General features: G+C 44.5%; 2 protein-coding genes across 3 annotated transcripts in view; one reads left to right on the forward strand and one right to left on the reverse strand.

The window, feature by feature from the left end:
• Positions 1–6196, reverse strand: part of RSPH1 (radial spoke head 1 homolog (Chlamydomonas)) — a 36050-nt gene extending 29854 nt beyond the window's left edge. The window contains exons 1-3 of the mRNA XM_011954227.1: positions 6083–6196; positions 2923–3036; positions 2715–2820 (exon numbers count right to left, since the gene is read on the reverse strand). Coding sequence (XP_011809617.1) covers positions 2715–2820; positions 2923–3036; positions 6083–6136 — 274 coding nt within the window. The 5' untranslated portion in view covers positions 6137–6196. The remainder of the gene's footprint in view (positions 1–2714; positions 2821–2922; positions 3037–6082) is intronic.
• SLC37A1 (solute carrier family 37 (glucose-6-phosphate transporter), member 1) overlaps positions 5968–24345 on the forward strand; it is a 96676-nt gene continuing 78298 nt past the window's right edge. The window contains exons 1-2 of one of the 2 annotated variants that reach the window (XM_011954092.1): positions 5968–6179; positions 12256–12377. The gene's annotated coding sequence lies outside the window, so the exon portion shown is untranslated. Of the gene's footprint in view, positions 6180–9582; positions 9698–12255; positions 12378–24345 lie in introns of those variants that run through there. The other variant, XM_011954090.1, reaches the window with a different exon arrangement.

A 24345-nucleotide genomic window follows, 5' to 3' on the forward strand; every position in this document is an offset into this window, starting at 1 on the left:
GTAACAAGGCCAGCAGGGAACAGCGATGCTCTTTCTCCTCCTTAACCTCAGAGTCCTCAGCTGGCCCTCAACCCCCAACCCTCAGAATCAGTACATGGGGTCCAGGCCTCCCCAACATCTGGCACCAACCTGCCCCTCCATCTCATCTGCCACTACCCCTAAAAACCTCTGCCTTCCTGCCTGTATCCAAGTCACCCGCCACCCAGGACTGTCTCCCCGCTCCTCTCCTGCAGCACTGTAGCCTCTGCTGGTTCCTGGACTCCTTAATTGGACTTGTCTGACCATCTGGGAGACAGGTAGGGCACTGGGCTTTATGCCGCAGGGTTCTGACGTTGAACACACTGCCCTGCACAAAACCATTCTGGCCCATTGTGATGGCAGCCAGCCAAGATACACTGTTATGAATAACTCAGTCACACATTAACTGAGATTTTGTGATTGGAAGAGTATTGGCTTACTGTGTTACAATCTGACCTCAGTTTCCATTACTGCCTTAATGAAGTAAGATACTTATTTAAGCTTTTGTCAGAGAGTAAGTCTCTGGGTAGTGGCTATACCTTGTGCCCTTTAAGATACAAAGCCATCTGGAGAATCAAAAATCCCAGCTGCTACCAGATGAGCTTTATATGTTAGAGTGGCGTAATAAGAAATATTGGTCTTTATTCATGGTTCCCAGCACAGAGCTCCTAAAACCCTTGAAATTTCCTGACTGATAGAAATGTTTTTGTTATTCAAAATGAGACTCTTTTGACCACACCTGAACTTATGCAAATGAGGCCCCAGGATGGCCTCAAGATGGGACTGAACATCAGAAAGACCAAGTGATAAGAAGGTTGGAACCTCCTGCCCCACCCACCAACTCTGGGAAAGAAGAAGGAAGGGGCTGGAGATTAAGCTCTGTAAAAACTCTTGAGCAAGATTTGATGAGCTTCTGGGTGGTAAACGTATCCTGAGCCAGGAGGATGGCGCATTCCACCTCCACAAGGACAGAAGCTCCTCTGCTTGGGAACCTTCGAGGCCTTGCCCTGTGTACCTCTGCATCTGGCTGTTCATCCATATTCTTTATAATATCCTTTACAGGAAACCAGTAAACCTAAGTAAAGTGTTTTCCTGAGTCCTATGAGCCACTATGGCACATATCAAACCTGGGTAGGGTGTTGTAGGAACCCCCAATTTGTAGCTGAGTCGGATAGAAGCGTGGGTACCCTAGGGATGCACAACTTGAGGTTGACATCTGAAGTGGGGCAGTCTTGGAAACCGAGCCCTTAACCTGTGGGGTCTGTGCTAACTCTGGGTGGTGTTAGAATGGAGTTGCATCTTGGAAACTCAGTTGGTGTACACAGAAGACTGGAGAAGTACATAGCATGGAAAATCCATGCATTTGGTGTCAGAGAAACAGTTACCCCTTTTTAACCTTCATATTCAAAATTCCTTAAATCCCTTATTCTAAATATCTTCGTGTGTGTGTGTGTTGTTCAAATTATATCGATATCTACACTAAAATCAAAAGGGACAAGAATGAGATTAGGTGTGTAAGGATTTGGAAAGAATTAAATTAAGCCCCAAATTAAATTGTTTAAAGTTGATTTAAAAAGCAGATGGTGTTTCTTATAGAGCAAGCCTTCTGGGATTTATGAAACAAAACAAAACAAATTCTGTCTAACAAGGACGATATTAACACCCTCCATCTTGGTCTCAGAATTGGACAGAATCATCCATCTATTAAAATAAGAACCACCTACGGGTTCTTATTTTATCTAGGAGCAAAGCAAGCAACTATAGCTTGCACTTTCTAAGAATATGTCCTCCACACTAAGAAGTGATGCTGTCACATGTGGTACCTCACAGTCCTAGCCCGTTACTGGGCGCTCACTATGGATCAGGCACGGTGGCAGATGCCTCACCATGCTACAGACGAGAAAGCTGAGGCAAGGTCACACCTATTGTCACCAGAGTCCAAGGACAGGGCCACAGATCTTTCTGGAAATCTGAAGAAAACTAGACAATTTCCTTCTTCCTAGTGAAAAAAACAAAAAACCCAGAACACAGAATTTTGCATACACTTTCCGAAGACTCACAGCATGCTCCTTGCCTGTCCCTCTTCCCAGGTTTGGGATATCACTAATGTGTGATCACACCAGATGACAATGGCACAAGGGGCGGCAGGGAGGCTCTTGGAAATAAAGGAAAAAGAATCCTCCTCAAACATAACGTTGGCCTGTAAGGAATTATGGCACAGATAGGAAAAGTCAGTTTAACAAGGCAGGACGACTCCCAGTCAGGAAGCCCTGATGTAAGGAAACACTCCACCTAAAGAAATAACACATCCGTCAGACGCGGGGTTGGTCAGAAATGGAAAATGCAAAGACAGGTCCAGGAAGATGCATGTGCAGAGCAGCTGAAGCCGTGGGTCCACCAGCTCTGAGGCCTGCATCCACCCAGCAGCCTCCCTTTTGTCTGCTCCCAGAACACGGACATGCTGGCCATAGGGAGAGATTTCCCACTACAGATTCATTAGTGAGTTAATTAATTACAAGGCTTTCATGTTCCTGCGTCAATCCTGTGAATATAGTAACACAATCTGTTCGTTGAATGACTAATCTGGAGCACTTTCAGCTTTGTCATACATGTCAGTATTCACAGACAAGTTCAATCATAAAGAAAGAAAAACAAACTTCTGCAACACGAAAATCTGCTTAGTGATAACATTTTACCTTCATATCTGGATCCATCTGGATATATGAAAGTGCCTTGACCGTGCTTTTTATTTCTAACATATTCTCCGATATATCGAGCACCATTTTTAAATTTATAGGTCCCCTGAAACACAATGATTATATCATTCATGTCATTGCTGAATGTAGCATTTACTAACAGAGCATTAAATAGAGAAAACCATCCAGTCAAGTCAACGGTTCTGACCTGGCCGTGTCTTTTACCGAATTCGTAGCTCCCTTCGTAGGTGTCCCCGTTAGGTAGCCGCGCCTTCCCGCGTCCGTGCCTTTCTCCTGCCTCATTCCGAGCCCCCTCATATTCCTGGGTAATGAAAATTGACACAATGACAGCTACCATTCATTATGCACTAACCAGATGCTAAGCATTTTATAAATACCATACCCTTGAATCATCCCACTATACTAAATCCTTGGCACTACACTCAATTGTCCCACCTTTCCCACCTTACAGTTGAGGTAGGTAACCACGCCTGGGCTAACCACATCCAAGGCCACACCCCAGCACACGTCCAGGGCGGAAGCCTCATTCCCTCCCTCCAGCAAGGAGCTTGCAGTCACTGTGATAATCCTTTACCCTGTAAACAAGGTTAACCAATTTGTGAAAAATGCTAGATACCCTAAGCTGTGTTTTTAGGAGGAACATGCTTGAAATAGCACTTGCAGGTAGAACAGTTCCACACAAATACCTCCCTTCAGTTTGCTTCCTTCAGTAATCCACGATTTCAAAGGCAAATGCCCTGAGAGAAGCAACTCGTCCCTCAAATGATCCCTGGGGTGGGGTGTGGCCTGAAGAGACCTTTGCCCTGCAAGGAGTATCTGATGGAAGGGACAGGTAGGAGGGCACCGAGGAGCACACAGGGCTCTCTTGTGGATTAAGTTCATCTTATTTTTAAAATCCCTAGTGAGAGACTTAAGGTTCAAACACTCATGACCCAATGCTGCAATAATTACATATCTATCGATGGTTTGTTTTTGTTTTTGTTGAGACAGGGCCTCACTCTGTTGCCCAGGCTGGAGTGCAGTGGCACAATCTCAGTTCACCGCAACCTCTGCCTCCCAGGCTCAAGTGATCCTCCCACCTCAGCCTCCTGATAGCTGGGACTACAGGCATGCACCACCATTCCCAGCTCATTTTTAATTTTTCTTTGTGTAGAGACAAGGTCTCACTATATTGCCCTGGCTGGTCTCAAACTCCTGGACTCAAGCGATCCTCCCACCTTGGCCTTCCAAAGTTCTGGAATTACAGGTATGAGCCACCATGCCAGCTCAATTATGTGTCTATCTTAAAAGTAAATCAATAAAAAATGTAACCAAAGCTTGCAATTTTCCTATCCTTCAGAAAATAAACGTTCCTTACCACCTAATACATGGGTATAGAGTGAATGTAGTAAATAATAACATGCTGAAAGCATCCAGTAATGATTTAACACAGGTATCTCATAACATCACACTGTATTTCTTAAATATACATAATAAAATTTATTAAAAATTAAAATTAAAAATGGAATTGGATGTATATAAACTTATTATAACACAAGTACTGACACACTACAATGAGGACTTTAGAAATAAACATCAGTTCTTTCCCTCTTCTAGCACTGTTTGGCCCACTAATTCCTGCCTAGAATGTAAGGTAAAAATCGGTGACCTTACAGATTTGTTTCAGGGTAAGTTTACATCAAAATGTATAAAAGTCCCCTCCTTCCATCCAAGAGGCTTCCCAATACATCCAACACTGAGCCGCTGGGGTGGCTGAATGAGAGAGAAATCCTTTAAAATGACCCCAAATGTGATCTGAACCTAAAAATTATAGGCAGTAAAAAGTTACAAATCAGTGGGGCCATTTGAGGAGACAAACTAGAAAGCTTGCTGTGCAAGTGTTACAGGTCGGGCTCACCCAGAAGCAGACCCTGAACAAGCAATTTTTTTTTTTTTTTAGATGGATTCTCGCTCTGTCGCCGAGGTTGGAGTGCAGTGGTGTGATCTCGGCTCACTGCAACCTCTGCCTCCCAGCTTCAAGCCATTCTCCTCCCTCAGCCTCCCGAGTAGCTGGGACTACAGGCGCCCGCCACCACGCCCAGCTAATTTTTTGTATTTTTAGTAGAGACGGGGTTTCACCATGTTGGCCAGGCTGGTCTCGAACCCTTGACCTCAGGTGATCCGCCCGCCTCAGCCTCCCAGAGTGCTAGGATTACAGGCGTGAGCCACCGCGCCTGGCCTGATTTTTTTCAGTGCTCTCCTGGGAGAAAGTAGTAAAGAGGGCAGGGAAGAAGACATGAAAGGGCAGGCAGCTAAGGAAGGATGCCATTGCAGGTGAAGTCCCAGACTTGGCCTAATCCGGCAGGCACTCTAGGGGCATCAATTGCACTGCAGACTTTGTCCTGCTTCTTGCATTAGTTACTGGCTGTCTGACTGGATATGCATTTCAGGCACTTCTGGCTCTCCGTACGGGGCAGGTAGTTCCAGTGCACAGAAGTGGTAGCTGAGCAGCAAATCAGGCAGAAGCTGGGAGATGAGTGCCCAGAGCTAGCAAAAAGGTCTGGTCAGGCACTGACAGCACCACTGCAGAGTGGCCAGATTTTTCAGTTAATTCTGAAAGTACCTCAACTCTGTACTGTGCATGCAGACCATAGCGGTTGAGGTTCCCTACCTGTCAGCCATGGAGAGGTCACCCTATGGAGTAGGGAGGAACTACTTTCTGGGTGGTAGAAATATTCCCACACAGAACCCAGCTCACAGGCTGGATGTGCAGCTCTTTCTCCTCTCTGCTGCCTAAGCCAGGAAATAACTCCAAAGACCTGGGTCAGTTCAGAAGGAACTGAAGAAAGCACATGTGAGGATACACCTATAAGGTAATATCTTCAGGAACCCTCTTCTGAGCCCAGGGCCTCCTCAGCATTTCTAGGAGTCTGCCAGGAAGCAGCTTTCCTCCATGCATCTAAATGCCGGGGGAGCACATCTCAGCAACAGAAATGACTTGTTCAAGGGCAGTATGGCAGCGTGGGATGATCTGCTCATCCAAGAAAACTGCCTCGATGGGAATTAACACAGGGAGGAGGAAACTTCCAAAGCCTTCTGCTGGGAAATCTTTGCCTTTAATGAGAGGCAGGATGGGGGTGGGGGAAGAACGAGGTGGGATGTGGTAACCAGATATCATTTCACCTTTCACCATCAGCTTCCAGGATGCACGTAGGTGTGTCTGGTGTGGTCCTCGTCCCGGCCGGGGCCTCCTGGGGAACTGTGGCTCAGACCTCTGGCTTCTGCCCCTCCTCACTCTCCAAACCCAACCTCGACGTTCCCCCGCCGCTGAGCACCCCGGGAAGCCCCTTCTCATCAGGAGCTCTCACCCCAATATCATTCTCTCCCTCCTCCTCCAACTCCTCCGAGCCCAGGTCCGACATGGTCTCGCCTCAGCCTGGATCCCAGCCGCAACGCCTGTAGCAGGTGGGTAGCAACCGCCTCCACCGCTGCTTCCCGCGTCGCCATGGAGACGCGGCCGGCCCCGCCTCCCTTCCGGCCCGGAAGATGAGGAGCTGGGACTGGCGAGGCGGACGGCGCGGGAGGAGCCACTGGCAGTCTTTGCATACTGTCATAGCAACGGGAAGGGCACCTCGACCAATCACCGCCCGGGAATAGAGAGGGGCGGGGCGGAAGGGACGAGGTGGAGCCAGTGGCAGCACTGGGGTGCCGTCATAGCAACGAGGGGCCACCTTGGCTAATCACTGCTCAGAAAGGGAGGGGGGCGGGGACTGGGCAGAGCCTGGGCGGGTTCCGTGCCTGGCTGCCCACCGGCTCTGACCTGGACGTCGCTGTCGGTGGCCCCTGAAATGCATCACTTTAGTCGGCTGTTCTGTGACGCCGCAACGAGGAGCCACCTGGGTACTGGGCCTTCAAGAGGAGGGACGCGGGAAGCGCGTCCGGGCCAACTCTCGAGAGGGTTTCACCCCTGCCCAGTGCGGGCACTGCCCGCTCCCTTCCGTCCCCGGGCCTCACAGGCCCCCCCGGGGTGCTGCCCATCCCCACTTACCTTTCTAGGCTCTTCGGACCCTTCGGGGTTCGCGGCTCGCAGAGATGTGTCCGCCAAGATCTCTTCTTTGGTCCGTAAACAACTTCACTCTCAAGGAGGCAGCTCGGGCCTCTCAGCAGGTGCGGCTTACACTGATGTCCGTCCGGGTTTGACATCCTTCCCCGACCCCGACAGGAGTCCCAGCCCCCTCGGGACTCTGACTCTCGGGGGTCCGTAAGGATGTCCGCTCCTTTCCGCTCGCTCCTGGCTCCCCTCCACTCTCACACACCCACAAAATCACAGGCGCACACGCATGTACACGTGCAGGCTTGGCAATCTGCTTCACCTGACGCACTCCGCCTGCCCAAGGCCCCTCACGATCTCCCATTTCCTCTGCCATCATCCCAGACAAAAAGCTGTGTTATTTGTTGTTGCTGCAGGAGCTGGGGAGGAGTGACTGAATAACCACAGAATTTAGTCTTGATGGCAGAATCCCAGAAGCCAAATCCACGTGGTGAATAAGCTGCTGATCTTTCAGAGCACACATCCCCTGGAAATTCTTTCCAATGCTAATATGAAAGTTTACAACCATAACCCATCATCAGGCCCAAATATGTTACTTACTGAATAAATACACAAGTTACAAGCAACACACAAGAATCCAAAATTATGTCGTTTTTTAGTTGCAAAGATAAAAATGTTGTAAACACCAAAATTTAACAGCTTTTCTTATGGGGAAAAGTGGGGAGTTGGGGATAACAGATGATTATTATTTTCTTCTCTACATATTGGCAATTTCCCAGTTACTACAATTGAGCATGTCTTATTTTTATAATAAAATGCCAAAAGTATTTTAAATGTTAAAAATGTAGAATGGTAACATAATCAAGTATATGCAAATAAATAGTCATTTTTTTACATTTAAAATGTCAGAAATTCAACTTTCAAATTTATCCTAACAATGACAGTAACCAATGTTTACTAAGTTCTGACACTGCGTGTGGGCGCTGTTTTAAGAATTTCATATGAGTTATCTTATTAAATCCTCACTATCATTTCTCCATTGTACATCTAAGGAAAGGGAGTTATAGGGGGGTATAAACTAAAAATAACCTCCTAAGTCCCACCACAGCCAACTGAATGGACCCCCTCTTGGCCAAGGGGACCCCAGAAACCTTAAAAACTGAGTTATCAGCCATGATGGGAAGGGAGGTCAGACATGCCTCACTAATACCCTTTTGCCGTTTAGACACAACAACTAACCAGCATTAATGTTAAGATAGAGATCATAAGACTGACAGAATGGACTCTGTGGCAGTAAGATACCAACTTATAAACAGGACCTAAGGCCATGCCAGGCATGAGTTAAGTCATGCACCCCTATACTTAAAAGAATAAACTATATTTTAACTACTTGGAGAAGGTCTTATGATTCATGTTTCACATTTCGTACTTGAGTAAAAAATCTTACTGTGAATCTCTCAAATCTTATCCTGAGTTCCTCAGACTGTTGATGTACTAATTAATACGTAAACGACTGACCTGAAAAGGATACTGATTTGTTTCTAAATCATGACGTTTCACTGATTGTCTTGTGCATACGCAGAAAACATTTTAGCCTGTATGTTGTCATCCAGAGCCATTGATTGTAACCTTTATATCGTCCCTCCAGTGAAAAAAGACAACTCCAAAATGAGGAGTCCCCTTCCCATTCCTCAACTTTCTTATAAAACCACTGCAACTTGTAACAGGCTTTGGAACACACCCAACTTTGCTGGTGCGTCTTCCCCATTCAGTCTTCACATTTGACTTTCAATAAGCCTTTATCAGTTTCTGCCTCAACAGCCTTAACTTTGGTCCACAGCAGTTAAGATCGTTGCCCAAGATCATACAGCCAATGGGATTCAAATCAAGCCATCAGACCCAAGAGCAACTGTTGCTTATCACTATACTGCCTCCCAGATCTGTGATAAAGAAATAACCACAGTTTTCTGGCAGTGACTGTAAAGCATCTACCAAGCAGAGGACCACTGGTGCAAATGCCTTGGATTGCAAACACCAGAGAGTGGCTTAAGCAAACCACATGGTTAAGCAAACCCTGTTCTGGATCACATCATTAGCAACTAGACATCTAGCTACAGCTATTAAATCCTAAGGTTTACAATTTGATTTCTATCCCATACAAATTAGCCAGGGTCTACCCTCCCAAATCTTTCAGTCAATCTATAGTAATTTCACTACACTGTGGGTTTAGCAATTATCCAAATAATTGACAAAGGCAAGAAGGGGTGAACAACAGGATGGGCCTCCCAGCACCTCCTGCAGCAGCACCTGGACTGGATTCTAAATTCCTCCTTCCAGAAAGAAGCTGCACCCCAGCCCAGATTCAGCTGAAAGCCACAGCTGCCAAGAGGCAGTCGGAGCGCTGGGCACCTCTCTGTGCACCCAGGAAGCCCCAGAAGGGCTTCATCAAGGCAAGTGGATGCCTCACTCAGAGCCCCAGGATCCCTGACCCCTGACCCCACAGTGACATGGAAATGCCTGGTAATGCCAGAAGCAGCGCTTTCCAATTCTGAAGGCCCTCAAAATGCTTGCTCAGCCCATCTTCCTCTTTTCCTGGGGCGTGGGAGTGGTGGGGAGATGAGAGGCAGAAAGATGAGGACATCATCAGGAGGTTTTTCCTTACTGGAAAATGAGAGGAAATCCTCTTCCACCGCTTAAAAATCAAAAGGGGATGCCCATATTCCCCTGGCAGGGGTCTCCCATCATCCCCCGCGAGGCCTTCCCATTATCCCCTGCGGGGCTTTCCCATCATCCACAGAGGCCCTTCCCATAACCCCCAAGCGGGAAGTTGACGCAAGTGCCGCTCTGCAGGGAGGAGTGAGGGCCAAGGGGAACGCCCTCAGAAGAGTGGAGGGCAGCAGTGGCCGCGGTTCCTCTGCACTTCGTTTCTTCAGTAAGAAATGATCTTCTTGTCCTTCTTACGTATAAATGGAGCGGTCCATTTCCTTTTACCCATTAACCCCTTCGAAAAGGAGAAAAACAGTCCCAGGCCGGCCATGGTTGATCTCTGCAGAGGGGCTGGTCAGGGTGCCTTCTGCTTCCTGGTGGGGTGGCCAAGGCCGGGGAAACTGTTGAAACCACCCTGGGGCTGCCTTCTGTATTTTCCACAACCTTCCAGGCCCACCTCCCAGCTGGAGGCCCTGCAGCTTGGCAGTTGCCATGGCGACTGAGTCCCTAAGTTTGTCTCTTCTGAGCTCTCCTGGACAGTGTGGAGAAAAGGCCTTAAGAACTGAGGGGCTTCGGTAAAATGCAAACAGATTTTTTTTGAAGTTTTGTAGGCACTGTTCAGATAAAAAGCAGGGACTTTCAACAAAATAAGTTCAGGCCTATCTTAACTATAGAACTATGAGGTGGTTTATTAGAATAATTGTACTCTGGTAAATTTACCAATTTCATATATATGCATATTTATAAACAAATAGGGTATATAGATAGAAAAAGTTCTATCTACATGTACAATTGAAAACTTCTTAAAATAGTGTTGGTAGTATCACATATTAGCATTGAGAGGATAGAGACAGACCCGGGATTGGAGCCCTAGCTCCATATACTTCTTTCTGAAGTCAGTCTACTCATCTGTAAAATGGGCTGTTGTGAGGTCAAAATTAGATATTCATAATAAGAGTAGCACAGTGCCTAGCACACAGTAAAGCACTTAGTAAATTGGAGCTATTACTATTAATTGTACTGTTGTTAATCTTAAAATAGGTTAAGCACTTTTTGGCTATCAGTATGTTTGGGGGAGAATTTTAACTCAAGTTTATCTTAACCGTTTTCAGTAGAGGTTTTTTCTTGAAAAGAATCAAACTGCCAAAGATGATTCAGTCAGATAGTTGTTTGTGACAATCAGAAGTTAGTCTGTGATGAACAGATAGTTTTAATGCTCATATTCATTAGCACTAATATACATAAGGGTGGGGAGAGACTGAAGCTTCTGGAAATATATAGACAGGTAGATTCTTAAATGTCAGTAGGTATTTGAACTGTTTGTGGATTATGTCTCATAAAGTTGGCACCCAGCAAGGAGGAAAATGCCAGATACACACACGCCCATACCTGAGGTATGTAGGTCAATGGAAGGCTATTGAAACACAGTTGTCAAGAGAGAAATGTAAATTATTTTTCACCCAGGAAGAGAGATTAGTTCCATAATGCATCATAACCAGTAGGGGAAATAGTTTAGTGGACATCTGTGTGGAGACAAGAGATGTCAGAAAATTGGATAGACTCAAATTTCACATTGGGTAGCAACTCAAGGACATAGCTCAGTGCTTGGCACATAGTAAGTGCTCAACCAACACAGGTTTATCAAATTGAGTGTTAGATATTATCTTGCAACAGAGCTGTGCTTTATGCAGCACTAGGAAAAGAGAAAAAAGTGATGTGAATTTTTTTTTTCTTTTTCTTGTTTTTTTTGTTCTTCTTAACACACTCCATTTTCTGAGGGCTCTCTCAGGATATCAGTTGCTTAACTACATCTGAGTGTCTTCTAGGTAGAGTACTAGGGGATTACAAGGAAATGAGAAAGAAATTACAGACCCATTTGGGGGCAAATTCTACATAAATCTACACTGTTAAAAAAAATTACCAGGGCTGGGTGCGGTGGCTCACGCCTGTAATCCCAGCACTTTGGGAGGCCAAGGTGGGTGGATTGCCTGAGCTCAGGAGTTTAAGACCAGCTTGGCCAACGTGGTGAAACCCCGTCTCTACTAAAAATACAAAAAATTAGCTGGGCGTGGTGGCAGGCGCCTGTAATCCCAGCTACTCTGGAGGTTGAGGCAGGAGAATCGCTTGAACCTGGGAGGCAGAGGTTGCAGTGAGCCGAGATCGCACCATTGCACTCCAGCCTGGGCAACAAGAGTGAAACTCTATTTCAAAAAACAAAACAAAACAATAACCAAAACTATTATGCCTTCTGGCTACATGTTAATCCTTCATTCCAAAGTAGAGGTCACACTTTCCTACTGGTGGATATGCAAGGTTGGTTCTAGTTTTGATATTGCAGATAGCCTCACTCTAACCAGCACTTGTGGTGGGAGATCCTGTGCTACATGGGGCTGTACTTTTCAAGATCTAAGGGTGGATCAGATTTTCTAGAAAAGGGACAGGGAAAGAGGTGGCATGCTGAACCACATGCTCATGATTTTCCCAGATAAGGCTCCCCCTGCCCAACTTTTAGAAAGGTCATGATCAAATAAGATAATGAGGATGAAATGATTTGGAAGTGCTATAGAAATGTAACATGTATATTTAGCTCAGGTTTTAAAATCTTTTAATTAATATTTGATGCATACCAAAGAACACATATTCACATATGCCAGCAAAATAATACAGTGAACACCTGTGAACCCCTGCCCAAAGTAAATTGATGAATGAGTGAATGAAATCAATATGAACATCTGAATGCATAGATCTTTGTCTACATCTCAAATTCAGCTGTTTGGATTGCAGGTTTATAGAATTGAGAAATTGCTGAGCCTAAATACATGTTACTGCATTGCCTCCGAGAATGGCCAGACCTATCCCCACTCTCACCAGAACAGAGTGTGTGACTCACTGCTCCCTCGCCTACTGTAAGTCATTTTTCTTCTTTGCTAATCTGATGGACAAGGCAGTGTCTCATAGTGACTTTAGTTTGTATTAATATTTCCTCGATTATTTGAGAAGATAAGCATTTTTCCCCAAATGCTGATTCTTCACCTATGATAACCCTTGTTAATTATTTAGATTAGTTTTTTGCAGGCCACCTTCATACATCTGTATATGTTATTTTCTGTTTCTGAAATGTGATGCCCGCGTTTCTCTACCCGGTGAACAATTTGTCAACTTTAATACCTTACCAGATGTAACCTTCCTAGGGATGCTGTTTCTAACTGCTGCCAGCCCCTTCTTACCATCTCTCTGGTTGTACTTCTGATGCATTCCCTACACAATTGTAACGTGTTTCCAGGTCAGCCTCCCTAAGCACCTCCCAAGGCCTCCACCCCACAGTCTGGTACAGAACTTGACACATACCAGATACTCAACTTATTAAATATTACTGAATACTTTTAGAAAATTGGGAACATACAGTAAAGTATAATGAAGAAAATAAAGATAACCAATAATCTCACTTCCCAAAGATAATAACTACTGCCATTTTGGTGTGAATCCTTTCATGCTTTTAAAATGCATATGTATGTCTATTTAATTGAAATCATTCTATTTGTCATTTACATTATCACATGTCATTATACGGTGAACATGTCAAAAAAATTTTTCCAAAGTGTTTTAAAGACAATAGTATTTCACCTAAAGGATATACCAAAATTATTATGTTACAAATGTTGGATAAGAGAATGAATGAAAATGTTTAACATAAAGTTGAACAAGGTAGGGGATATTACTTAAGGAAATTATGCTCCTTTTTTTTTTTTTCTTTTTTGAGACAAGGTCTGGCTCTGTCATCCAGGCTGGAGTTCAGTGGCATGATCACAGCTCACTGCAGTCTCAACCTCCCAGGCTCAGGTGATCCTCCTGCCTCAGCCTCCTGAGTACCTGGGAATACAGGAGCCTGCCACCACACCTGGCTGATTTTTTGTATTTTTTTTTTATAGAGACAGGGTTTTGCCATGTTGCACAGGCTCAAACTCCCGAGCTCAAGAGATCCACTTGCCTCAGCCTCCCAAAGTGCTGGAATTACAGGTGTGAACCACCACACCCAGTCTCCATTTTGTTTTTAAGAAAAGAATGTTTCAGGTGTCTTTTCTCAGTATCTCATTCACTGGTGTTTCTCGGGTGACTACCAGAATTTCCTCAGCTCTGGGTACTGTCGCTGTCCTCCTCTTGTGGCACTGGCATACCTGCTTGTTTGAACTGCCTTTCTCCTCTCCTCAAGCCCATTTGTAATTATCTAGTTACTAGGACAAGCATCTAAATAGTTGTGGAGCAAATATAGTTATCAGAAGAGCTAAATGAACCATTTCCCTCTCCCTCTACAAAGAGGAAAGCCAGAAAGATTTTAAACTGGACTGGCAATTTTAGGTTTCCCAGAGCTGGCTTTGTGCTGTCTGATCACTGAGGCCCTGCACTGGGAGGCACGAGACGGGGCCTCTGGCAACCACATCCGGGTGGTACTAGAACAGCTCAGGGCTGTTATCTATGACCTCAGAACAGAGTCTCAGTTCAGGGGGCCTAAAAGAGTTTCCCCACTGAACAAGAATGGAAATGTGAAAATATGTATATATTAAACAAGATAAGTGAAGATTGTTTCATTTAGAATGTGGTTCACTAATGTATTTCTTTGATTACTTAGTTATCTTGGTATGTTCCGAATATTGTGGCTTTCTTTTTAGCAGTTCTTTATATTAATACATTTAAAGAGGGTCCCAGAAGTGCACCAGGCTTTAGGATGGCTAGAAATGGGGAGATGGGCTGGTCATTTTGGGTCATCTTGGCCCTGGTCTCAGTTCCAAGGATGTGTTGGAAGAAAGAATAGGGGTGATAGCTTAGGAAACTCTCTGGAGTGAAGAGGCAGCTTGGCTTTATTAGGTTGTTTTCTTCACCTTAACCCTGAACACCTTTCAAGCTAACTGGCAGCAAGCTGGACATCAAGGTATGTGTTTAGTTCTAGAAACTTCTCTATGTGTGTCATGATATTTTCTTTTGTTACTATTTTAAGTTATGCACATATATGATATGTATTGTAATGTAGGAGAAGAAGTAAAATTTATACAGTAAAGGGAGAAAAAGGACCCAGAGATCAATAACTCAGCCTCTGCCTGTGCCCAGCATTACCCTGTAAGACAAGCATCTCACTCCCAAGTTCACTACCAGAATAAATGAATTAATTGACTCTAAAAGGGTTTTGAGAACAGTTTCAAGTTATTATTGCTTATGCTTCCTCCCCTGTATTCCAGATCCCACAAAAAAAGCCACTTCTTGGGCTGACCTTTTTATCATCCATCTCAAACTCAACAAGGGCAAAACTGAACTTCTTTCCTACACACACCAGTTGCCCAAACCTTCTCTTTTCTTTATTTCCTTATCTTAATGAAGGGCCCACTTGCTACTGGTTTCCTAAGCCAGAATCTGAACATCATCAATGTCTGGGACCAGTTCTTTCCTTCCCTCTTCCCCAACCAATCTCCAAATCCTGGAGATTCTTCCTTCCAAATTGTTCCAAATCCATCTAATGTTTTCCATTCCCACTGCTTCTTCCTTAGTCAGGACACCATCATCTTCTGCCAAGAAGACACCAACAGCCCAGGTGGTCTCCCTGCCGTAGTCTCACTCTCTTCTAGTCTATTTGCCACACTGGCCAGAATAATCTTTTAAAGCCATACATCTAATCATGTTGTTCTTCAGTTTAAAATCTTTCAGTAGTAAAGTCCAGACTCCCTCATTCGATTATTAGGCTCCGAATGACGTGGCCACCAAGTCCCTCCCCAGCCTCTTCTCTTGCCTTCTGTTCACACACTGCACTCTCTGCTCTGGCCATAATGACTTTCAGTTCCCCAAACCTAACTTTCTCTAGGATTGCTGGGCCTTTGCCCACGCTGTTCTCTGCTTGGAACACCTTCCACTCTTCTTTTGGGTAACTCGATGCCTTCTCCGGGTCTCAGCTCAGCTGTCACTTACACAACCCCATAGGCAGGCTTATCCCCAACCCTTGTCTGCAGCGTCCTCCAGGTGACTGTGTCTCCCAGGTGGGTAGCCCCTGAAGTGACCCTCCACACTCCATCACTGTCGGGCAGTTGGAAGGCTGGAGAGGCATGATCCCCCAGAGTCGACCTAGATCCTTGTGGCTTCAGCCCCCAGCAGGTAGGGAGCCCACTAAGCTTCAGCTCTACAGCAGAGACACAGCCAAGGCTACTGGTGTGTGCAAAATATTGACTTGTGAAAATTACAGTATCCAAAACATGATTTTTTTCTAAAAGAGCTTTTTAAATTTTGTTTTCTGAAAGTTAAAACCAGAAAATTTGTGACAGGTTAAGGATTTAAGGGGATTTTTAAGTTATGTGATGTGAGGTTCTCTGTAGTTTTGCACCAACTAAATTGTTCACTTCCTAAGAATGAGGACCTCTCCTATTCATCTTTGTAATCGGGACAGTGTCTTACAGATGAAAACATTCAATGACCCTACATTCATCCAGTTTCCAGGAGAAGAAACTGGAACACAAACTGATTGAATGTTCCCCGTGTGACAGATTTAATAAGGCTAATGTTGGTGAAGTGGAGGCTGCGCAGGTAGTAAGAGGGTTCCCTTGTATACTTGGAAGGTGAACATGAGCTCTGGCATCCCAGGCCTGGTTCAGTGTTGATGCCCCTGAGTTGAAAGTGGCATTTCTGTGTACTCTCACAGATGTTCCTTCCTTTGCCATCAGAAGGATAGCTGCAAAGTGATACACAGTAACTTTGGAGGCATATTTTATTTTTAAACCTCTATTAACTTTGTGTCAAATAATCAAAGCTTAATATTAAAGATGGTGGGAGGGTATCAAACTTCGTTTTTAGAGAAAAATAGCAAATCAAAACAAGCTGATGCAAGGGACTTTGTGGCTCTCTCCTTCCTTCAGCTCCTGATAGGAGGAGTCCTAGATTGATTACATATTCATACTGATTAGCTGTGCTTTCCAATAATTAGAGCATCCATAAGCATTTGTACACTAATTTACAGTTCCTAAAGCATCCTTAGGAATATTAGCATAAATATTTATTGAATGTCTCCTGTGTGCCAGGCATGATTCTATACATGATAAGGATTCACTGATTAATAAAACCAGTTAAAAAATCTCTGCTTTCATGGTGCCTACATTCTAACACCTTACTTTCCCCGTTCATCCATACATCAACCCCACAGAGTCACACTAGGAAAACTGGAGTTCAGGAGAGTAAATTGACTTTCACAGGGTCCCAAAAGAGTAAGTTTGGGGTCAGAATTTTAACCCGTCACTCCAGATTCCAAGTCCCACGCTTTTTTTTTTTTTTTTTTTTGCTAGCTCAGTATTCACTGTGGAATCTTAACTGATGCTCAAAAAGATAATCTTGAGTAATAGGAGAGAATATCATATTCAATAAGTTGCTTTTTTTTTTTTTCTTGACACAGACTGTCACTCTGTCACCCAGGCTGGAGTGCAGTGGCACAATCTTAGCTCACTGCCACCTCCGCCTCCTGGGTTCAAACAAATCTCCTGTCTCAGCCTCCCAAGTAGCTGGGATTACAGGCACATGCTGCCACACCCAGCTAATTTTTTGTATTTCAGTAGAGACAGGGTTTCATTGTGTTGGCCAGACTGGTCTTGAACTCCTGAGCTCAGGCAATCCACCTGCCTTGGCCTCCCAAAGTGCTAGGATTACAGGCGTGAGACACCACACCCAGCTCAATAAGTTGCTTTTATTATTGAGTTACCTAAGTCTTTTTTTAGAAAGGATTTCAGTTATAAGAGTTAAATACTAATGGTCTTAACCAGAAGAGTTAAAACTATAAATTAACTGGAAAGGAGCAGCTGCCTGGAGGAACCCAGGGCATGTGCCTTCTGATGGCCACAGTGAGTACTGAGGTCTTCAGTGTAGGCTGTGAAGGGGACTGGCTGCCTAAACTGTCAGCCACTGGTGAGTAGGGTAGATTAAACTGATGGAGCAGAAAGTCTCACCATCCAAAGCCGTCCTTTCCCAGACTCCACGTCTGGTGGGAATAGATAGGCAATCCGTGAAAGACTACTGAAGTGTGGGTCTTAGTCCATTTGGGTTGCTATAAAGGAATCCTCGAGGCTGGGTAATTTATAAAGAAGAGAGGTTTATTTAGTTCATGGTTCTGCACACTGAACAAGAAGCATGGCACCAGCACCTATTTCTTGCGAAGGCCTCAGGAAGCTTCCGTTCTTGGTGAAAGGCGAAGTGGAGCAGGCCTCACACAGTGAGAGGGGAAGGAAGAGAGAGAGCATGGAGGGAGGTGCCAGGCTCCTTCTAATCGGTTCTCACAGGGACCGATACAGTGAGAACTCACTACTGAGAGGATAGCATCAAACCATTCCTGAGGGATCTTCCCCCATGACCCAGACACCTCCCACTAGGTCCCACTTCCAACAGTGGGAGTCAAGTTTCGACATGAGATTTGGAGGGGACAAATACCCAAACAATATCAGTTTGATAAAGAGGATATGAGTAATTTCATTCTCCCATCAGTGTTGAAAAGAACCATGTCCATAAATCATCAAATGCTGGCCCAGAGGGAACTTTAAAGAACAGCCCCTTGATTTCAGCCATGTAGTTTACCAAACGAGCTGGACTGGAGACCATGCCTTTTTTTTTTTTTTTGAGGCGGAGTCTCACTGTCACCCAGGCTGGAGTGCAATGGCGCCATCTCAGCTCTCTGCAAACACCGCCTCCCGGGTTCAAGCAATTATTCTGCCTCAGCCTCCCCAGTAGCTATGATTACAGGTGCCCACCACCACGCCTGGCTAATTTTTGTATTATTAGTAGAGACAGGGTTTCACCCTGTTGGCCAGGCTGGTCTCGAATTCCTGTCCTCAGATGATCCCCCCGCCTCGGCCTCCCAAAGTGCTGGGATTACAGGTGTGAGCCACCGTGCCTAGCCTAAGAGTATGCCTTTTTGAAGACCCCATAAAAATTTTCCAACTTGCTTATCTCATGTATCTGCACTAGCTCAATTGTGAGAATGACTCCCGAGTTGATGGGTCAGTTTCCTGTTTCCACATACCTGACCTAATTCTACCTATAGGCATAAAATCGAGAGGAATTTACAACAGATGGGCTCAGGCAACAAGTTAGCCCCAGAGTGGAGCTCAGCTACAGAGGAATGCTTCACTGAAAGAACTGTAAGTCCCTGGATTCGATTCAAGACTTTATCAAGTCCTACTTCAGTTAGGATCCAGTTTACTCCCCAAAGACCCATGAGTACTCTCTCAGTTACTATTTCCCTTGCCACACATATAGAAGAAAAACAAGAAAGTTACTCTGCTGGGAAATACTGCCAAGGGGTCTTAGAAGCAAGAAAATTTGCCTATTTTATACGGGTAGTTTAAAGAGAACCACCCTTATAAATGGGTATTTGTCCCCTTATTATTTCAGGATACTTGCAAAGCTCCTCTCCTCCAAATATGTCTCTAATTCGAGTATCACAGTGTCTAAAATTCTACCAGTAAAATGCCATTACCTAAATTAAGCACAGCCTTCTGTCTTTATGTTGATATTTCTTTAAATATCATGCCTATAGTTTTAAAATGAAATGATACTAAAGGTATATAACAACAAACAGCTGGACCTGGCTTTATCCCTTCAACTCCTCTGTCTCACTCCCCAACCATTTTCTAATCTTTTACCCATTTCTTTTGGTAGTTCCCTATATTTCTAAATAATATAAGTAAAGTATGATTTTTATGTCCAATTTTAATGGTTTTCTATGGACCTCTTCTTTTAGAGATGACATCTAGTTATCTTACATCCCTTGCCACTTCCCCTGACACTATAGGACTGACAGGTCTATCCCAGCCAGGGTGACTCAGTCATTGTTTTTCATGGCCACTGCCTGTTCTTTATGATCAAGGAAGAGAACGCTTTGGAGGAAACAGAGCTTTCATACGTTAATAGGAAGTGAGTCAAAAGTACTGCAACTGAAAGTGTGGCATGGGGTAGGGAGCATAGCCAGTCTCCTCGCTGGGGTTCTATAGGACTGGGAACGCCTATGCCTTCACACCTAATTATGTTTGCTGGATTGCATTATAGTTCTTCAGTGTGTTGACTCTTGTCAGTTTTATATCTGTAGGCCAGGCACAATGCCTGGAATACAGAGCATGCTTAATAATGAGAGGCTTTTCATTGTATTTCTTATCAACAACACTAGTAACTGAACATAAATCACCCTTCCTCGCCGGTCAGTGCACCATACCGCTAGAATTCTTGCTTTTTGATCAGTGGAGATAAAATGAATTTCTTTTCTCCATGTTAAGTAATCAGGTTCTGATTTTCCCTTTTCTTTCTCTCTAATAGTGTTTAATGCTCTAATGCTTTCTAAGCATGAGGCATTTTCTTGAGCTCTGAAGCCTAGTATCCTCAAAGCCCCCTTCAGGGAAACCTCAGTTCCTTGTCAGTCAAGGCCTGTCACTGGCTTTGCCTTGGCCTTCTCTGGGAGAATGTCTGCTCCTTAAGTTGATGGCATACATACCATGCTCTTGGTGAAACAGAGGGAAGAAAGCCAATGCAACTTAGGAAGATCATCAAGCAAACTAGGATAAGCATTACGGGAATCCTAGAAGGAGCAAAGAAAGAAAAGGAAGAGAAAGCTTATTTAAATAAATAATGACAGAAACTTCCCAAATCTGTAAAGGGAATGTCCAGATGAATGTCCAGATCCATGAGTCCCAAAGAGCCACAAATAGACTAAATATAAAGAAATTTCACCAAGATACATTATAATCAAATTCTCAAAACTTAAAGAAGCAATTTTGAAAGCAGCAAGAGAAAAGCAACTTGTCACACATAGAAAACCCATAAGACTGTCAATAGGTTTCTCCACATAGCCCTTGAAGGCCAGGAGGGAGTGGGATGATATATTCAGAGTGTTGAAAGAAAACAACCAACCAAGAATGTTATACCAGGCAAGGCTCTCCTATAGAAATGGAGAGAGAAAGACTTTCCCAGACAAAAGCTCTGGGAGTTCATCACCACTAGGCCACCTTACAAGATCTGCTAGAAGGTGTTATTCCAGTTGAAATGAAAGGACGCTAACATTATGAAAACATATAAAAGTAGAAAACTCGCTGTAAAGGTAAAAATGTAGTCAAATTCAGAATACTACTACAGTGGTGGTATGTAAATCACTTTTAACTCTAGTATAAAAGTTAAAAGACAAAGGTATTAAAAATAATTGTAGCTACAATAATTTGTAAGTGGATACACAATACATAAAAGATGTAAATTGTGATATCAGTAACATAAAATATGTTGAGATGGGGAGAAATTGAAGTGTAGGATTTCTGTAGGCAGCTAACGTTTTATTACTGGAGTGCAGTGGTGTGACCTCAGCTCACTGCAGCCTCTGCCTCCTGGGTTCAAGCAATTCCCCTGCCTCAGCCTCCCGAGTAGCTGGGACTACAGGCACATGCCACCACGCCTAGCTAATTTTTTTGTATTTTAGTAGAGACGGGGTTTCACCACGTTGGCCAGGATGGTCTCGATCTCCTGACCACATGATCTGCCCGCCTTGGCCTCCCAAAGTGCTGAGATTAGAGGCGAGAGCCACAGCGCCTGGCCTAAAATGTTTTATATAAGCATCATAGTGACCACAAAACAAAAACCTGTAGTAGAGATACAAAATGTAAAGAGAAAGGAATGAAAGCATACCATTACAGAAATCATCAGATCAGAAAGGTAGTAAGGGAGTAAGAAAACAATAAAGGAACTACAAACAGCCAGAAAGCAATTTTTTAAATGACAGTAGCAAGTCATTATCTATCAACAATTACTTTAATGTAAATGGATTAAATTCTGCAATCAAAACATAGAAGTGTCTGAATGGATATTAAAAAAAAATCTATGTGCTACCTGCAGGAGACTCATCTTAGCTTTAAGGATACACATAGGCTGAAAGTAAATGCATGGGAAAAGATATTCCATGCAAAGGGTAACCAAATAAAGAGCAAAAAAGATACTTATATCAGACAAAACAGACTTTAAGTCAAAAACTTTATAAGAGTCACTATATAATGATAAAGAGATAAATTCATCAAGAGGATATAACAATTATAAATGTATATGCACCCAACATCAGAGTACCTAAATATTTATTAACATAACTCAAGAGAGAAATAGCAATACAGTAATAGCAGGGTACTTCAGTACCCCATTTTCAACAATGAATAGATGGCCCAGACAGAAGATAAATAAGGAAACAGTGAACCTGAACAACACTGTAGAGCAAATGGACCTAGCAGACATATAGAACACTCCTTCCACCAGCAGCTGAATGCACATTTAAATGTACACAGAGCATTCTCTAGGATAGATTGTATGTGAGGCCACAAAACAAGTTTTAACAAATTTAAGAAGATTAAAATCATATCAAGTATCTTTTCTGACCACAATAGTATGAACTAGAAATCAGTAACAGGAGGAAAATTGGAAAATTCACAAATATGCAGAAATTAAATACACACCTGAACAACCAGTGGGGTCAAAGAAGATATCAAAAGGGAAATCAGAAAATTCCTCGAGACAAATGAAAATGGAAACAACATACCAAAACTGATGGGATGCAGCAAAAGCAGTACTAGAGGGAAGTTTATAAAGAAAATGTGGTGTATATCTATATGTACACAATGGAATACTATTTAGCCTTAAAAAAGAAGGATTTCGTGTCATTTGCAACAACATGGATGAACCTGGAGTACATTACACTAAGTGAAATAAGCCAGGTACAGAAAAACAAATACAGGCCAGGCATGGTAGGTCACGTCTCTACTCCCAGCACTTTGGGAGGCTGAGGCGGGAAGATTGCTTGAGCCTTCGAGTTCAAGACCAGCCTTGGCAACATATCAAGACCCTATCTCTACAAAATTTAAAAAATTAGCTGGGCATGGTGGCATGGGCCTGTAGTCTCAGATACTCAGGAGGCTGAGATGGGAGGATCACTTGGGCCTGGGAGATCAAGGCTGCAGTGAGCCTTGACCACTGCACTCACGCCACTGCCCTCCAACCTGGGCAACAGAACAAGACCTTCTCTCAAAACAAACCAACCAACAAAAAAACTAACAAAAAAAGAAAAATACGCATGACCTCACTTATTTGTGGAATCTGAAAAACTTAGGACTCAGAGAAGTAGAGCATATAATAATGGTGGTTACCAGGGGCAGTAGGGTGGGAGAAATGGGGAGTTGCTGGTCAAAGAGTACAAAGTTTCACTTAGGAAAGATGAGTAAGTTCTAAAGAGCTAATGTACAGCTCTAATGTATAGTTAGTAATAATACATTGTATACTTGAAATTTGCAAGAAGAATAGATCTTAAATATTTTCACCACCAAAACAAAAATAATATGAGGTGATTGGATATACTAGCTTGACTGTGGCAATAATTTTACAATGTATTCATATATCAAAACATCACATCATATACTATAAATTATGTAATTTTTATTTGTCAGTTATATGTCAGTAAAGCTGGGGTGGGGGGAGCGGGAAGAAGCTGTCTCGATGTGATAACCGAGGTATCCTATATATCCTGAGCTCGTATTATTGCCTTTCAAATGTAAAAGCTGTAAGTGATGAGATGTCCCAAAGGTTTTAAAATCAGGAATGTCAAGATCAGATTTTGCTTTAGGAGGGCAATTTGAGGCAGCTTAAAGAGTGGATTGCAGGAGATAGAACTTGGAAGTGAGAACACTGTCGCACAAGTGCAGTGAGAGAGGAGTAGCCTCGAGCAGAACCAGTGGCAAGGGCCTGGGCTGCAGAGACCATTGGAGAGAGGGATGGGAGCCACACTGGGCTATCACCGGGAATGGAGAGCTAGAGAGGAGAGAGAACTGGCAGAGGGGGCCTGCGGAGAGAAAGAAGGTCTGAAGAAAACCTAGCCAAAAAGAGAAGACTGGAGCCCTGGGCCATCTGGCTTGTGGAATGAGGGGCCAGCAGGCTTCCTGTGGCTGAACCCTGCGTGGCAGAGAGGTGGGCAGGTTTTCTTTCTGCCTGCAGAAGGCTTCTCAAATGCCTAACAAAGTGATGGATTTCACGCAGCCCAGCTCAGCAAAGAGAGACACAGATATCAGAGTGTTCTAGAAACAAAGCAGGGCCGCAGGGGAAACTGCGAGGCCTAGCAGGGCAGGGAAGCCCAACACAGGGAAGAATGCCTTCTCCTTTCTCCAGAGGGAAGCTCAACGTGCCTGGGGGAGGTCCAAGGGGCACTGGCCTGTTGGGACATTAACAGCCAGGCCTGAGAGTGGTTTTATCCTTAAGCATTTTTGTATCCAGGGGCAGGCTTTTTCCCGGAAAATTTCCCTTCTGCCTCACTTTGCTCTTCCCCAGGAGTGGGCTGGGAGCCCCCTCTGCTCTGAAGCCATGCCGGGAGTCCACTGTGGGTATTCGGCAGTAGCTTCTAGGGGACTGGCCAGGCGCCTCCGTGGGGCTGCCTAGGGAGAAGAGTTGTTTCTGGGGTGACGTGGCAGCATGTGTGCCAGGGCACTGGTCGGCAAGGGTAAGAACCCGGCGGGCTCCCCCAGCCTAACAAGGAGCCGCCTCTGTCACATGCCTGCGAGGTGGGACACAAGCGGGCTTACAAGTTGGTTCGACATAGCCAAATCCGCGTGCCGCATTTCCACGCTATGGAGTGCTGGTCTTCATGACTGTGCCCTTTGACATGACACAATAGGAATAAAAGCCGGGAGGCCAAGGAAAGGCCCTCTTTGGGGGTGGGGGCGCGGCGGCATGTGACCCTCGCCGCTGTGGGGAAGACCCGCCTTCAGGACGGAGCGCCAGCGGTGCAGAGGCCGCCTGGGACTGCCCGGAGGCCGGTGGGGAGCGGGCCAGCGAAAGCCCGTGCGCCCTCAGAGCCGG

This window comes from Colobus angolensis, unplaced genomic scaffold (assembly GCF_000951035.1).
Source record: "Colobus angolensis palliatus isolate OR3802 unplaced genomic scaffold, Cang.pa_1.0 Scaffold38, whole genome shotgun sequence".
Taxonomy (NCBI): Eukaryota; Metazoa; Chordata; class Mammalia; order Primates; family Cercopithecidae; genus Colobus; species Colobus angolensis.